This window comes from Pezoporus occidentalis, unplaced genomic scaffold (genome assembly GCF_034315485.1).
Source record: "Pezoporus occidentalis ecotype Australia unplaced genomic scaffold, CSIRO_AGI_Poc_V1 ctg186, whole genome shotgun sequence".
Classification (NCBI taxonomy): domain Eukaryota; kingdom Metazoa; phylum Chordata; class Aves; order Psittaciformes; family Psittacidae; genus Pezoporus; species Pezoporus occidentalis.
In genome coordinates this window covers 1,223,883-1,239,761 of record NW_026913704.1, presented here as the reverse complement: position 1 = coordinate 1,239,761, position 15,879 = coordinate 1,223,883, and the positions used below count along the sequence as shown (strand labels likewise).

General features: G+C 36.8%; 1 protein-coding gene across 3 annotated transcripts in view; it reads left to right on the top strand.

Moving 5' to 3' along the window:
* The window catches only part of VAV3 (vav guanine nucleotide exchange factor 3), a 159,713-nt gene that overhangs the window by 78,240 nt on the left and 65,594 nt on the right, over nt 1-15,879 (top strand). For all 3 annotated transcript variants that reach the window (XM_062615908.1, XM_062615909.1, XM_062615907.1), the window contains exon 15: nt 198-307. In XM_062615908.1, the coding sequence (XP_062471892.1) occupies nt 198-307 (110 nt within the window). The remainder of the gene's footprint in view (nt 1-197; nt 308-15,879) is intronic.

Genomic DNA, 15,879 nt, shown 5'->3' with positions numbered 1-15,879 from the left:
ATTTGTAATTAAAGTATTTGAGTTAGTCATTCCTAAATGAACACAATAATGTGGTCTTTCTGTTCCTATATCAGGGAATTAAGGAACATACAAATCCTTTAGTGTGGGGTTTTTTTTTTTGTTGGTTGGTTTTTTTCAGTGTTTCTTTTCCTTTTTTCATAACTGATGACTTTTGTATTGTCAATCTATTTATGCAGTGGTCTTACGGATTCTACCTCATTCATATCCAAGGTGAAAACGGTTTAGAAGTTTATTGCAAAACTAAAGACTTGAAGAAAAAATGGCTTGAACAGTTTCAGATGGCTCTGTAAGTATATTTTTATTAAGGTAGAATCATGCTCATCACCAGTGGAAGGATATCACTTAAATTATGCTGAACTGCTTTCATGTATAGATTTTTTTTAATACAGACTAGTTATCTATTTTATTTGACTTTCTGAAAAATAACATCTTCAGAACAGAATATTTCCCTGAAACTCTTCTTGGGAAAGAAAGAGGGCACTCTAGGCTATGAATTACTTTGCACCTTTGCTGCTAAGACTGTTTTAACAATATTGTCTTAAGCAACCAATTTAGCAATAACTATATAACTTAATGGTGACATTTTCCCCTACCATTTTAATTTTGATTAATTAAAATATGGTTTTGAAAGGTGATGCTGATGATTTTGAAGGGTGTCATACCATCTTTCCAGATGGCTTGTAACCAATTTATTGTTCAGTATTTGGATAAAGTTGCTTGGCTTCTTAAATTTACTTTCAAAACTCCCTTTATATGTTTTCAACTAAAAGAGGAGATTACTTTAGACTTCTTGAAAAGTAAGTTCAGTGAAGCGCTGCAGATTACATTGTTGTTCTGTAGCATGAGCTTTATTTCCATTTCTGATTCTTGTCAGAAAGACCAACATGATTATTGACACCTCGGGTATTCTGATTAAATTTAAAATGTGTGAACAAGGGAATCAGATGACAGGGTGATGCTTGCTTTATGGTTAAACAAAAAAATAAAGAGTGAGGAGGAGTGAGATACTCCCAGTGGAAATGGAGATAGCATTAATAAAGATTGTTTTGGATGTGACTGTAAAGATATGTGGATTTGGGAAAAAAGGCTATTATGAGCTTATATCATAGCAGCCTTCCAGTATCTGAAGAGGGGCTAGAAGGATGCTCGGGAGGGACTCTTCATTAGGGACTGTAGTGATAGGACAAGGGGTAATGGGTTAAAACTTAAACAGAGGAAGTTTAGATTAGATATAAGGAAGAAATTCTTTACTGTTAGGGTGGTGAGGCACTGGAATGGGTTGCCCAGGGAGGTTGTGAATGCTCCATCCCTTGTGGTGTTCAAGGCCAGGTTGGACAGAGCCTTGGGTGGTATGGTTTAGTGGGAGGTGTTCCTGCCCATGGCAAGTGGACTTGAACTAGATGCTCTTAAGGTCCTTTCCAACCCTACTATCATATTATTCTATGATTCTATGTGAGTGAAAATTGCTCATAAACTCTCTCTCTCTCTCTCTCTGTTTTTAAAACCATAATATGATGGGTGCTAATGATTTAAAAGAAAACAGAAGGGAAGAGAGCCTGGCTGGATAGATATCTAAGATGTGTTGGATAGGGTTCCCATCTTGTTAATTTTCATCGATGACAAAAATGGCCTGTGCTTTGGCAAAAATTTTGTGTTTGCATAGTGGGAGATGGGAAGAGGTGTTTATTTATATGTGTGTAGAGAGCTCAGTACTTTGCCTCTTTCTGCCCCTGTGCTCTCCCTGCTGAACTTCCTGTAATGTCAACTCAGATTTATCAGCTTTAGCACTGCATTTATTGATCGCTCTGGTCACCCTGTCCCAGAGCACAAAATACCCAACCAAACAAAACAAAAGTCAGCCGAGGAGGTAGAGAGAGAAGTAGGAGAACTATGATTTTTCCCAGGAGCATATCCTTAGTTCTTCCCAAACATTTTTATGGTTCTGTGCAGGATTCTCCACCCTTGTCACCACTGTATGCATAGTGAGTGCCGCTACATAGCCTTACACAGTGTTGGGCACCAGCCAGTGCTCAAGAGCTGTTCTTGAGCGTGCCTTTGAGAACAAGGGTTTACTGCTGCTGCCCTATGTGATCAGAACAAACAGGACTTCAGGTGTTGACAAATTCATGTTCTCCTTCAAGGTGGATGGAGTTGGTCATTGAAAATGAGTGGTGGTGTCAGCCTTGTCTTGAATGTTCTTGTGAAACCATACCTCTGGTTTAACCTCTTCCTGTGTGATTAAAAGCTATAGCACAAAGGCATGGGAGCTGGAGCAGCAGGGTTGCTGCAGGTCAGGGCTGAGGTGCAACATGACATAGTGGTGTTATTTTTATTGGGCAATGCTTTTACTCCCTTATACTTTTATAACCACTAGGATTGAAAACAATGGGGAGCTTTTATGTTTTCTGAAGTTTTTATAGCTTTTCCCCAGGTTTATTACATAGGTTTGACTTTGTATTTCCCTCAGCAGCTCTTCTGAAACATATCTTGGTGTATGTACACATAATTACGCATGCTGGGGCACAAGAGTTTGTATTTGGGTATAAACTAAGTTGAGTATTTTGAACAATTGGTTGGTTGGTTTGATTTGTTGTTTCCATAGGTCTTGGTGTCTGCTGTGTAGATTGTGTGTGAATCTACTTTGAAAAGTAGCTGTGATTGAAATTATGCTATTATTCATCATACTCGATTATAATTGCTACCTGTATGGGCAGAATACCTCTCATTACTTGAAAATTTTACTGAGACTGCAAAAAACAGCACAGTTGAAGGGGTGAATTGCATTCTTTTTTGACTAACAGAAATAATGATGTTTACCGAGCTCCAGACAGAAATTTCAATGCAGTTTTCATTGCCTTTGGGATATCAGTCTGTATGAAGTTACCTCTGTGCAAGTGATAAGAACATAACAAGAGAACAAATTCATATCTCTTGTTATTTTTAAATTAAGGATTAACCTTGTTGCCACTAGAAGAGTTTTGTTGGCATAACTGCATTAGCTAGGCTATAATTTTTTCTTTTTTTTTCCTTTTTTTTTTGAGCTTAGGTATTTATACCAGTATATGAGTAATAGTGATAGTTATATTGCTGAAAAGGGACCTACTGTTGAGATGGTGATGGTGTTGAGAAAGATTTTTGTTTCCAGTTGTGGGAACCTTATATTACTGATGAAATATGAAATAGAGGAGAAAACTGCTTTGGTAGCTGAACTTGGTTTATGTTTGGAGGGCAGGAATATGTTAGATGGAAAATCTTTAGAGGAAGGAAGGATGAAATTCCAGTGCAATTTCCAGAGTGTTGCTTTTCACACTTGGAAATTACTGATAGTAAAATAGTTTTGCAAGTGTGTGAAAATACTCTACCTGTTTGTCAGCTCTGTTACTGTGGTATATGGCAAGTTTTTTGTTTTGTGAGGGAGATCAGGAACGATGGGTTACTGGTCATAAGAAATGGAGTAAATAGTTTTTATTCATATGGCAGTTCTGTTGCTACAGTATGTGCTTGCTGTTTTCCTGAGACTATTGCTTTATTTAGTAAATATGTAATACTAAAATGCCTCAATTCTTACATTTCCCAAGAATTTCATGAGGCTTCCTGATGAAGCCTTTTCATATTCTACATGCTCAGCAGCAACGATGCTGTGGCTCAGCTGCACTGAATTTGATACTATTGACCTATTCACAGTAATTGCCACAGTTGAGGCTGTGTCATCTCTGATTTCCATCCTAAAACTCCCTTTATTTTTTGTATGTGTGTGTTTTCAAAATTGCTGATAATTTGGGAGCATTGGATTTTCGAGAGGATGATGAAATGAAGTAAGATGCTGGGGAAAAATGTTAACATTACACTTAAGCTCTTGAAGCTGAAACTGTGACTGGACTCATAAATCTGGTGAATTTGAGAGCTTTTTGTAAAGCTAGCAGGCAGAGACCAGTGGAGGATGTTTCAACGGGAGCCGTCATACCACAAACGGCCAAGTTCTTTCTTGGTCTCCCTGTTCCGTCGCTGATGTGAGTGGAAGCTTTGCATGCACAGGGGAGCGTAACTGAATATTCCCTTGAAGAGGTGCAGTGCTTAACAGCCGCAGTGGTTTATTTGAGTAGTTGCTGATTTGTTCTTGGAATTCAGCTCATAGTAATGGATGAGCCTATAGCTGTATGGGTAAATAAGCACTTCTGAAAAAGATAGTAGTACAAATACTTTGCTGTAGTAGACACAGAATGTTTAATTTAATCTAGCATGTCAAATAACATTGATTTAAATGCAAAATCATTCCACATCCAAGATAATATTAATAGAAGTTTATAGCCAAATTACTTGGCCAAATTAGAGACAACATGTATTAAGTGAAGTTTGTGTCCTGGGTTCAGCAGTAGCAATCATTTTTCTCCTTCTCGGTAGCTGGTGCAGTGCAGGTTTTGACTTTCGGCCTGGGAGCAGGGCTGAGAACACTGATGTTTTGGTTTGGCCAAGGACCTTGTGAGCCTCATGCCCTGCCAGGGAGGAGGGAAGCTGGGAGGAAGCAGAGACAGGACAGCTGACCCAAACTGACCAAAGAGGTATTCCATACCACAGCACGTCATGCCCAGGATGCAACTGGGAGTTACCAGGAAGGGCTGGTTGGCTGTGGGGGTTGGAGGAGGTATGGGTCAGGGCTTGGTCGGGCTTGGGGGGGGGTGAGTTATCATTCGGCTGGTGGTGAGGTGTTGTATTCTCTTCCATTGTTATTTCCTTTATCATTATTATCATTGGTGGTAGCAGTAGTGATTTGTGTTATACCTTAGTTACTAAACTGTTCTTATCTCAACTCGTGGGAGTTGCATTCTTTTTGATTCTCCTCTCTGTCCCTCCTGGAGCAGGGGGAGGGAAAGAAGGTGGGGGGGAGCAAGTGAAGGACTTGCCTGACTGAGTTTAAACCACGACAGTCTGTCAACAATGTGATAAAGTGCATGGCTTATTTGCTGTAACTAAGACATTAAAAACCTCAAAAACTGGGAGCATGAGAGACAAGTTTGTTAGATCTCTAGTAGCATATCCTGTCTAATCTCTGTTCTTCTGTGTTAAAAATAACCAAAAGAATCGGAAAAAATATGTAATGTTTCATAATATACCTACAAATTACAGAAAATGTTTGACACTTTTAATTTAAAAGGTAGCATTGACTGGCATTTGCTTCCCCTATGATCCTTACTCCCCCCCCCGCCCCCCCCCCCCCCCCAAAAAAAAAAAAAAGAATCTCCTATGGCTGCTTTTCCTATTTTAAAAAAATGCTTGCTTTTAAAAAATAGTTAACTAACATATGTTTCAATGGATCTATACTAACCATTCTTTACTAAAAGACAAAACTCTTGAAGTTGTTCTCTATTGTATGCATGTATTTACCTCAGTTATATTACTCTGGAACTACTTAGCTCACTAATTATCAGGCTTAATTTCTTACTATGTGGCAACTGCTTTCCTTTTCATTAATGCGATGAATTTAATTCTCTTACTTCATCATGAGATGATAGAATAAATGCTGAAAAGACCCATGTTGATTATTACTACAACTGTCTCATGTTGACACTAAGCATTTGCTTCAGTCCACTAAATATTTCATAGAATCACAGAATACCAGGTTGGAAGGAATATAAAGGAACATCTGGTCCAACCTTTCTAAGCAAAGCATGACCTAGGCTAGATGTCCCAGCACCCTGCCCAGCCAAATCTTAAAAGTGTCCAGCCTTGGACACCATTTTCTTAGGGAGATTATTCCAGTGGCTGATCGTTCTGAAAAAAATTGTGAAAACTGTGAAAAAAATTTCTTACATCTAGTTAGGCTCTCCCCAAGAGTAATTTGTGGCCATTACCACTGGTCTTTGCCATGTGAATCCTTGTAAAAAGGGAGGCTGTTAAATACTGGAACAACATGGTGGCGAGGTCTCCCCTGAGCCTTCTTTTCTCAAGGCTGAACAGCCCCCATTCTCTCAATCTTTCCTTATACAGCAGGTTTCCCAGTCCTTTGATCATCTCTGTGGCACTTCTCTGGACTCTTCTGAGCCTTTTCACATGTTTTTTGTAGAGTGGGCATCAGTACTGAACCCAGTATTCCAGGTATGGCCTGGTAAGTGCTGAGTGGGACAATGACATCTTTATTTCTCCTGGTGATGCCTTTGTTGAAGGCATCGTACTGGTTTTCTCTGCTTCAGCTGCACACTGTTCAGTCATATTGAGCTTGTTGTCCACCAGGATGCCCAGGTCTCTTTATATTTCTTTTTGTGCAGTTCCTTTCTTGATCACAGCATGGAGTCAGGTGTGTGTTGTCTTCCTCACAGTGGCAGAGAACTTTTCCATGAAAGGCCACATATTATAATTTCCCACTGACTTAATAGCTGAATCCATTAGTATAATATGGCATGCAGTATCTTATGCAGGTTTGTGCCAAATTTATTTTGTCATCGTGATGTCCAGTTTGCCAATTTAATTAAGTCTTTCTCTGGTTTCTCAATTGAGGTTTTTAATCCACTCTAAAAATGGCCATCAGCAAACTTGGCTTCAGTATATATTCTTAGATGGTAACATCTTAGAAATGCATTTTAAAAAGTAATCACAGAAGAATTTAGGTTGGAAGGGGTCTGTGGAGGTTGTCTACTTCAGTGTTCTGCAGGGCTTAAGTTGCTCAATTTAGTACTGCTGGATTTCAAGATGCACAAACCAATATTGCAAGGTTTCTTGCAACAGTTTTGTAACACGCCTTTTAATTAGGCTTTACTCAACATCTTTCACAAACTAAGAAGTGCATGAAAACGTCTTGAAGGCAGAGGAGCAGGTTTTTTTAATGTACTTAGTTAAAGTGCTACGATTGTAGTTCTGCTTGGACATTGCTACTGAAATTGCAATATTAGCGTCATGTCTAATTAGCAGTGCCTGAAAATTCAGTGTGAAACACATGATCTTTGCAGTGATTAGGGTATGCATTAACTACATGGAGTTAATGAGTATGATTTTCTTTTTTTTCTTAATATCCAAATAAAAGGTATTTCAGACATGAAAGCCCTAAAAAAAATTAGTGGTTTTAATTTTAATTATACTGTATTTAAGTTTTAGGTCACAAGACTCTGTGCAGCAGCTCGGGTACAGTGTAGCATGTTTTTGAAAAATTACCATTTTAGTTAGACATTAATTCACGACCTGTAACTCAAGGGGTGCAGAACACATCTGTTTGTAAGGAAATAATCTTGAGATTCATTGATTCTCAAACCTGATAGGTATGTGTGCAACATTTTAGATTAGACAAGCTACATGAATTGTAGATAGAGCTCATTGGTTTTCTAAATTTTAAAGAAAAGTAATACAAGAAACCAGGTAGATGAAAAGTGTTCTCTTACCTATTGCCTTACCTATTTCCAGATTTGGTTTTTATACTCTGTGACTAATGACATTGGTCATATTCAGCTCAAATCTGTTCCCTCAGATAGTGCATTAATAATGCATATGCATTAAGACTTCTGAGAGAATGTTTGAGCTCTGACATACTGAACACTGACATATTAAATTAAAGCTTTCTTATCAGAGCACTTAAAAAGCTTTAGATATCTGATGCATTTTTCAAATAGTTTGCAAAGATGTTTCACTTGTACCAGCCTCACACAGGTTACCAAAGCAATGAACAAATATGTCTGCCTGGGCTTCTCCATCAGTAAAAATATTTCAGTGTTGCAGAAATGAATGCCAAGTTGATGTCTGCCAAAGAAGAAAAGGTTGCCTGTCATTTGCTATGACTCCAGTTGGTTTTGGTCGAATGTTTATCAGGGTTGTAAGCAACCATTCACAACATATTTACAGTTCTGCAATTCCTATAGGTTATTCCAGACACAGCAAGAACTGTGTGTGTATATGCTTAAAAGCACAGTCTAAGGACAGTGTAGAATGTGAAAGCAAAACAGTTTATGAAAAGAATGTGTAAAAAGATTTCCCAGTCCTTATATATTTGCAACTTAACCTTACAACATGTGAGGTATATTACAATGAAAATGGATATTTCTTAAAATTCAGTGAAATACATTTGTAGTGACACTGCATCATAAAAATAGAGCACCAACATCTAAATATTGTTGTTTTTTTTTGGAGAGGGTATTAGTTTTTTCCAGTCTTTAAGCATGTACTGCTAGTATTGCATGTTTGTCATACTGCTTTGGCTATATAAACAGATGTCCTAGTTTCTCCCTGCAAAAAAATGCTATCTTTTTTCTGAGGAGATTTAGGTGTTTGTCCAGTAATTTGCAAGTTATGGCTATATACATCCTGTATTTTTACATTTTTTACTCCAAAACATTGACCTTTATCTTCAGTTAAGTGTAAGTATATGATAAAATACTTAAACTTATCCAGACTTTGTAAATTTGTATTTGAAAGACTTTGAACTTTCAGTCATGTATTAAGGTATATTATATATACCTTATATATATATACCTACAATATATATTATATAATAAAGTATTGATGCTTTTGATTTACAAATACTGATGTGTGACAGAGCCTCGTTCCTATCAGGCAGTGCTTAAAAATGTTATGTAGGAATAGATGAGCTCAAAGCAGTCCATCTCCCATACTTTTCAGGGGGGTAGGCTGATAAGAAAAAAGGAAAACCATTACCTTGTTTGAAACAATGCAGTACATTTCCAAAAAGTTAACAAGATAATTTCCTTGATCTCAAAAAAGCCACTCATCATATGATCAAATAAGCAAATTTTCTAGCAGAGTCTTAGAAGTTGTGTGTTCTTCATTAAAAGTACAATTTACTTGTGATATGGTTAATTTAATTGTATAACTTGTCTTCTTGATGGAGACTCTTTGATGTGACAACTCAGAATGTTTGAGTATTAGCATATGGAGAATTGATTGATTGATTAATTTAGTAAATAGTATCTTCAAAGATGATTCCAAAATATAACAGCCTAGCTGGAACAGAGAAAATAAATTAGCTGTAAGTAATCAGCATTGCTTCTGAGAGGAGAAGGCACAAAAGAAACTGAAAACCATCCTTTGTGGAATGGCATTTCTCAACTTTAGTGAGACTAATTCTCTTAAGAATGCCATTTTATCTCTTCAAGTTTTATCAGTAAATAATAAAATTATTTTAAAGATTGAAAAAGCATTATTTATTAGTGGTTGTCTCTGCATGCTTATGTTGTTTTATTGCACAAATGCCTTTATAATAGATGACAGCATGTTGTACGAAGTGAGCCAAAATATTTTGAATGGAAAGGATAGTGCAAATCTAAGGCTCGTGCTCTTTGTGAGGAACAGGGTTCTAAGGGAAGTCTGCTGCATCTCAAAGCAGTGAGGTTGAACATCTTTCAGGACTGACTTTGCATGTAATTTTTCATATGAGGTTTGGCTGAAAGCTTTTTGTCAAATAATGACAGTAACGTGTATGGTTTTCTGTTTCCTAACTTCTGCTGTCCAAGTTATTATAGAAAACATTTGGACATGTGACAAATGTTAGCTATATGCTATTGCCTGGTTAAATTTGCCAAAAATTTGGGATGCTTAGTACCAGTTGTCATGGCTAACTTCTGCAGTGCTTACAATTTCGAAAGGAGGTCATTTTGGTACAAACCAGGAATTTTAACTTCAGATATCTTCATAAATAATTTGTGTTAGCAATTAATAATTTAGAAATACTTATGGCAGATCTACATTTATTGATGAATTTTATACGATGATGTAAAATATAAATTCAATAAGTAAACCTGGAATGACTATTTTCAGTGTCCTCGGGTATTAACCTGTGCCATTTTCTTTTATAGGCTATGCTGCCTGAATACAGCATCAGAATTCATGTCATATACACTTTAAAATGTTCTTCAGCAGTTTGTGCTCAGGGTGTCCAGAATTCTGAACAGTTCTGTATGGAGCATTTTAAATTATTATAAGCATAACATGAAGTGCAGAATAATAACAGCTCTAAAATACAAAGGTCTAACTTGGGGTTGAGAGTTGAGGAGAGTTCAAGGTATTGATTTTTATCTGAGATCTCTGTAGTATTTCTTACTTTAATACTTAAAACAGTTGCAGTGCACTGCAGACTCCTTATCCGATACTTCATGCATCTGCTTATTTGTTATGCCTCTGGGCTCACAGGTGGGCATACATACATTAACTGTTATCTAAAGCCAAGTTTCAATCAAGTGAAATGGCATTTCAAATAAAATGCACTTTTTAAATTATGGGATATTTTGCAAGCATCTACATACAGTGGAACCCTGTGTAATTTCTTATGACATGATTGCATTTCTTGAAGAGACTGATATGGGGAAAAGATCTTAAAAACCTGGCCTATGTTGCATTTCATCAAAAATAAGTCAAAACCAAAAATAAGAAGTGTTAGTAGATCTTCCTAGCATGTTTTTCTCCTTTTGTCGCAAAACTGTCAACCCCAAAGGAAGGACAGTTGTATCACTGTGCTGTTTTGCAGAAGCTGTGTCTCTCTGCTGGACAGCCTGTTCCCACCCAAGAGTATCCGTACCTGGGCGCTTGCTGCGGTTCCAGGTCACTCAGAAAGGCATTCTTGTGGGATTGCTCCTGGGGGAAGAGAAGGTTCCTCTTATAACCAAATTTACAGTCCCACTGAGTTATGACAATCTGTCAGAGCATCTCTGGGCTTAAATGACACCTGTGAGGTTTATCATCCCATGAGAGGAATGGCTTGATTCAGTCAGTATTTACAATGCTTCTGCTTTCTCAGTATCTAACAGAAGCAACGATCTACTCAACAGTGTTAGATCAGCACCTGCTCTTGTTGATACCCTGTCTTGCTTTGCAGCCAATTGACTTTTGAAAGAAGCCTTCTTAATCCATTTGCACTGGGTTACTTTTGCATTTCACTTTGGGTAATGTATTCATTTTTTTATTGTGCGTATATTTGAGGAATAGAGAACATTTTTTTTCCCTGTTTTTTTCTTCTGTAATAAATTTTTCCTTCCACTTCAAGAAAAAATTTAGTTTAAAAATACTTGATGTCTAGGAAGAAGTTGAGTTGTTAATTAAGTTCTCCAGAGAAACAATTTCTCAGCATTAATTGGAATGTTTATAATGGGTATAAGCAACACCTTTCCAGTGACTGAGACCAAGGGAAGGGGGGAATCTGTACAGGTCTTATTGCTGAAGTCAAGCTAGTATTGAAGAGCTGCCAAGGAACAATTGAAAGAAATGGCCCTCGAAATACAGCAAGAAAGACAGAAGTGATCACTAGTGGAGGAGAGCACTGGACCTTTCAGGCAGCTTGTTTAAACTGAAGTTTCTAACTGGTAGCATTAAAGGTAATAGTAAATAGATTTAGAATAAAAAAAGGAGGTGAATCTTTCTTTGTGCTGCGTTACAAAGTTTATTTTCTTTAACTCCTTGTGGAATGTGAAGCCAAGGGATGGTAGATGTCCAGTACTCTGCTGATGGATGCATTCTTGTTGCTAGTGCTGCGCTATGAGATTGACACCTGTAATCAGGTGCCAAAGACAGCAGATCCTAGTTGCTTTTACTCTATATTTTTATAATATCACCTCTTCTCAGTTGTGTGCTCTTTTACAGTAGAGGAAGTGTGCTTTCATTACATTAATTTCCTGTTTAAAATTGAAACTTGCCATAAGAATTTAATCTAATCAATGCAATACTTTATCCCTGTGTTATATTTTTGCTAGATTTGGCAGTCCGTAGGCTTCCAGTAATATGTCAATGCAAAACAAACTTGAGACAATAGTTCTTAAAGGCTATTCAGAAACATCTGAAAGGTGAAACAAGCAAGGGAAGAGGTACTCGTTATGTTCAAATTTGTGAAATAAGGGTTTTTTAAATGTTGGTATCTTTAGAAATATGGCCTTTTTGGAAATGAAGACTTGCACTTTAATGCACTTACTCTTCACATATGAAAATAGGAGAGAGGAGCTAGAGAGCTAAAAACTGTCTCTTAGCCTGTTATTTATTTCCTTGGGTCACATTATCTGTAATAATAACCTATTTAGTAGAGAGTTAGCATAGAGTTTTGGGGATGAAAGTTTAGTAGTTTTCCTGGTTCATTTTATTTTTGGAAGCCATAGCTTTGTAAAGGAAGTTTAAATTGACAGTACAAGAAATTGTATTTGTGTCTGGCCTGCTGAAGAAATCACGATTAATTTGTTTTGCCCAACCTCTTCTGAAAGGTACCCTATATAGTTTTTCTTGGAAACAAACATGAATGTAAGAATGTTGATAAAAAATTAAATTGTTGCTATAAGGTAATCAAATGCCTGTTGTATGCCGTTGCTATACAGACACATTCTAATCTTTGTTTTCTCATCAGAATATGGTTTTGATTAAGGAAATGATAGTATCACATCCCATCTAAGCTGCTTGATATTAACGATGTTCACTTGTCATTGCAGTATGCATCCTGGAAATTATTTAGACCCAAGATGATTAAAGCTCAATTTTGTAAGATGATGTACAGAACTTACACTGGATATGTCAAGATTGCCAAGGTTCACTGGTTTGTTTTACTGGAGTATTAGTATTTTGATTGTGACATATTTGTGCCCTGAAAGTTAAGAATTAACCAAGTTATTCCAACTGCTATAGGAGTGTTAGGAAACTAGCTTAAACAGTTTCATTTTTATTTATCTACACAATTATTTTGGTATTTTCAGGCAGGATAGTAGAGAGAGTTTATTCTCTATTCTATAGGTGTGGGAATAAGCACCTGGATGTCTTGTCTGACAAGATAATTTTGGGCAATCTATAGCATTACTCTCGGGTCAGCTGTGCCATTAATCTAGATGAAGATTATTACTAGAATAAATTCAGACTGAAAAAGCTTGTGGGAGACTTGATAGCATGACACTTTCTGGCACCGTTTATGAAGGTGTTGCATTATGTGGGTAGCTGAAGGCAGAGCTGGTCTATGATCAATTTATTCTTCTTAGAAGTAAGAGTCAAAAAAATGAAGTGTAACTGCAAATGTGGAGAAGCATTTGTAAAAGGGGTATATTTCATGTGCACAAGGTCAGCAAAAGTAGAGTGCTCTGAAGTCTGATATCAAGGGCAATCAAGTAAGATATTTGGATAACTTTTTCTATGCTGGACTCTGCAATCTTTACAGACAAAAGATGCGTTCAGAGATGCAGGATTGACTGAAGAAAATGGTTATTCTGCTCCTTGAATGGTGGATCCAATGACTGATGTGGAGACGAGAATTGCGTGTACAAATGATGGAGATTAGCAGGACAAGCATCTGTATGTGTCTGGGTTGGTGGTGTACCAGTGAATTGGTCCCAGTGTGACTAATATTCTATAAGTAACTTGGAAAGAGAAAGCTTTACTCAAAAGGCTCAGGGGCAGCCCAAGGACGTTGCTGTAGTGACTGGAGTAAACCAGGCTATGGGGATATAGCACTGTGCAGAAGAGGGCACTCATGGCTGCCCCTTGCAAAAACTCAGCTGCTGAATTGAGGAGAAAATTGGAAAAAAATTTCTAATTACAGATTCACTCTGTTCCTGTATCCTGACATTTTGTCTCTGGTAGAGTGTAGGAGTTAAAACAGCCTGAGGAAAAAGTAGAAGAGAGGAAGGGAAACTACTTTTGACTCCCCACACTGCTTGTAAAAATAAGAGTTTTACCATGAAATGAAGAATGTGTTCTCTGTCATTATTTAGCTCAGATTAAGTATTCCCTGTTTATGTGCATCTTCCTGCTCCAGCCATTCATCAAGATTGTTTGACAGCAGAAATAGATAAAACATTTCATTTACAGTGAGCCTTGTGCACCCCATAGCAGAAAAAATTGTTGTGGAATGAAGGCTGAGGGGCCTGTGAGGGCTTGACTGGTGATGTTCACCTGTGGTGGGGAAGGGATGCAGTTTAAGTCTTCAATTAGTTTTTCCTAATGTTAGCTACAGAAGTTGCTTCAGAATGTGTGAATTTTTATAACAATACTGTGGGGACTGATTCCAAAGCTTATCTTGTGTTACATGTTTTCAGTTTTGTATTCCTCTACTTATGCAATTAGGATGCATGTATCCAAATTTTAGCATACAGTAGAGAGCTGAAGTTGTAAGTCTGTTTATCTGGATAAATCTTCTGTCTTGTTTAGGACAATGTAATCCAATAGTTTAGCCTTTAGGTGCAATAAAACAACTTACGTTAAAAAGTGGAAGGTCTTGTGACAACTCTTGTGAAGCACAGCTTCATTCTTTGCCATTTTAGCACTATGCTTTTTTTCCTCTCAAGAATACTTTTTTCTATTAAGTACTGTAAAATGAAACTGAATAGCTTTATTAAATATAAAGAAACTCAAGTATCACTTTTAATGTAAAGAAGAATGAACACAGTGTATAATCTTTGTCCTGCTAATAGGAGGTATATTTTAAGTCTTTGTGGAAGACAGCCTTAGAGAAGAATGGAAGAGAATTTTTATATATGAAAGGAAGTTATATAGCAATATGCTTGTTTTAAACAACTGTCTGTATGCAGTTGTCAATTTTTTCATCCATTATGCTTATTTTTGAAGATTGATCCTGTTTTAATTAAATGAATGGATTTTTTTCTTTGATTCTTGAAAATTGTTCAGGTGGTTAGGATTAGTTTGATATGAATTAAGATCTGATGAGACTGCACATTAGGCTGACTTTTTTGACATGGTTTTGCAAGCTCTCCTGGTCTGAACCAAATGGTCAACTAAATGGGAATGTAAGTACTGTAATTTGTTCCAGGGAGTTTTTAAGATTGTCCATAGTTAATTATGCAGCCTAAGAGATTTTAGCAGTCCCTTGACAAACATGTTGCAAAATACAGGCTTTGCTCTGAAGAGTTAACAGCCCCAAAATGTATAATACATTTTTCTCCTGGTTTAAAACATTCTTTACTTTCTTGAGATTATAGTTTCTCTGGATACCTGTACCTTCTTGCTGTAATGGTAGTATCTATGCTCATTTTAGTTAGCAGGAGTTTTGATACTGACATCTTGCATATCACAGCTGAAGGAGAGACACAAATGATGTAGTTAAAAGAGTACCGAGTGTAAGGTTATTCTCAAGCATAAAAGTGAAATCCCATTTGCTTTTTGAGTACAGTTTCATTTTCAGCACATTGATTTTCAGCTGGTGGATTAGAAGACTCACCTTTCTGACACTAGGTGCTTAAATACATTCGTTTGAACGGGGTATTTTTTCCATAAGCATTTTCATTCAGTCCTGGAGAGACTCATGATTGCATGGTTACCAATGTTTGTTTCATTGCGATTTGGGGCTGGTCTGTGTTTTAGTCTAGAAGTTATTTATAACACACATAAATGAAATTTATCTATTAAGTATCTCTAATGTGTAAATTTGTAGTTTTGTGTGTTGGAAAAAATTGTGATTGGTCTTTCCTTTGAGCGTCATAGATTCTTGAATTCTTACCCTCAGGAATTTTTCCTGCTCTAATTCCTGTGTATCGTATATTCCTATGCTTTTGCTAGGAAAATACCAGAAATTTATGGAATCCTATATAAATATTTTAAAAATTCATGAATATTGTTTTTTCTGATCTGATAGTTTAATTTAACATTGAATAATGCACCTAGCATTTTAATGTTACTGGTTTTGAAAGTGTGAAGCTAGTTTGAAGATATTATTGAACAACAACAAAAACCAATTGAACCCTCCACCCCAGTCCAGGAAATGGTGAAGATGACAGGAAAAATTGAAGGGACTACTTGCAAGCAGTCACCAGTGCAACAAAATAATGAGTGGGTCATTTTTAAATTATAGTCCTGCTTTTAAAAGGGATCAGTAGGGAGGATAAACAGTACAGTAATGGGCCAGTGCTTTGTATATATATTTGATCGTTGGAAATAAGCTTGCCAATGGTG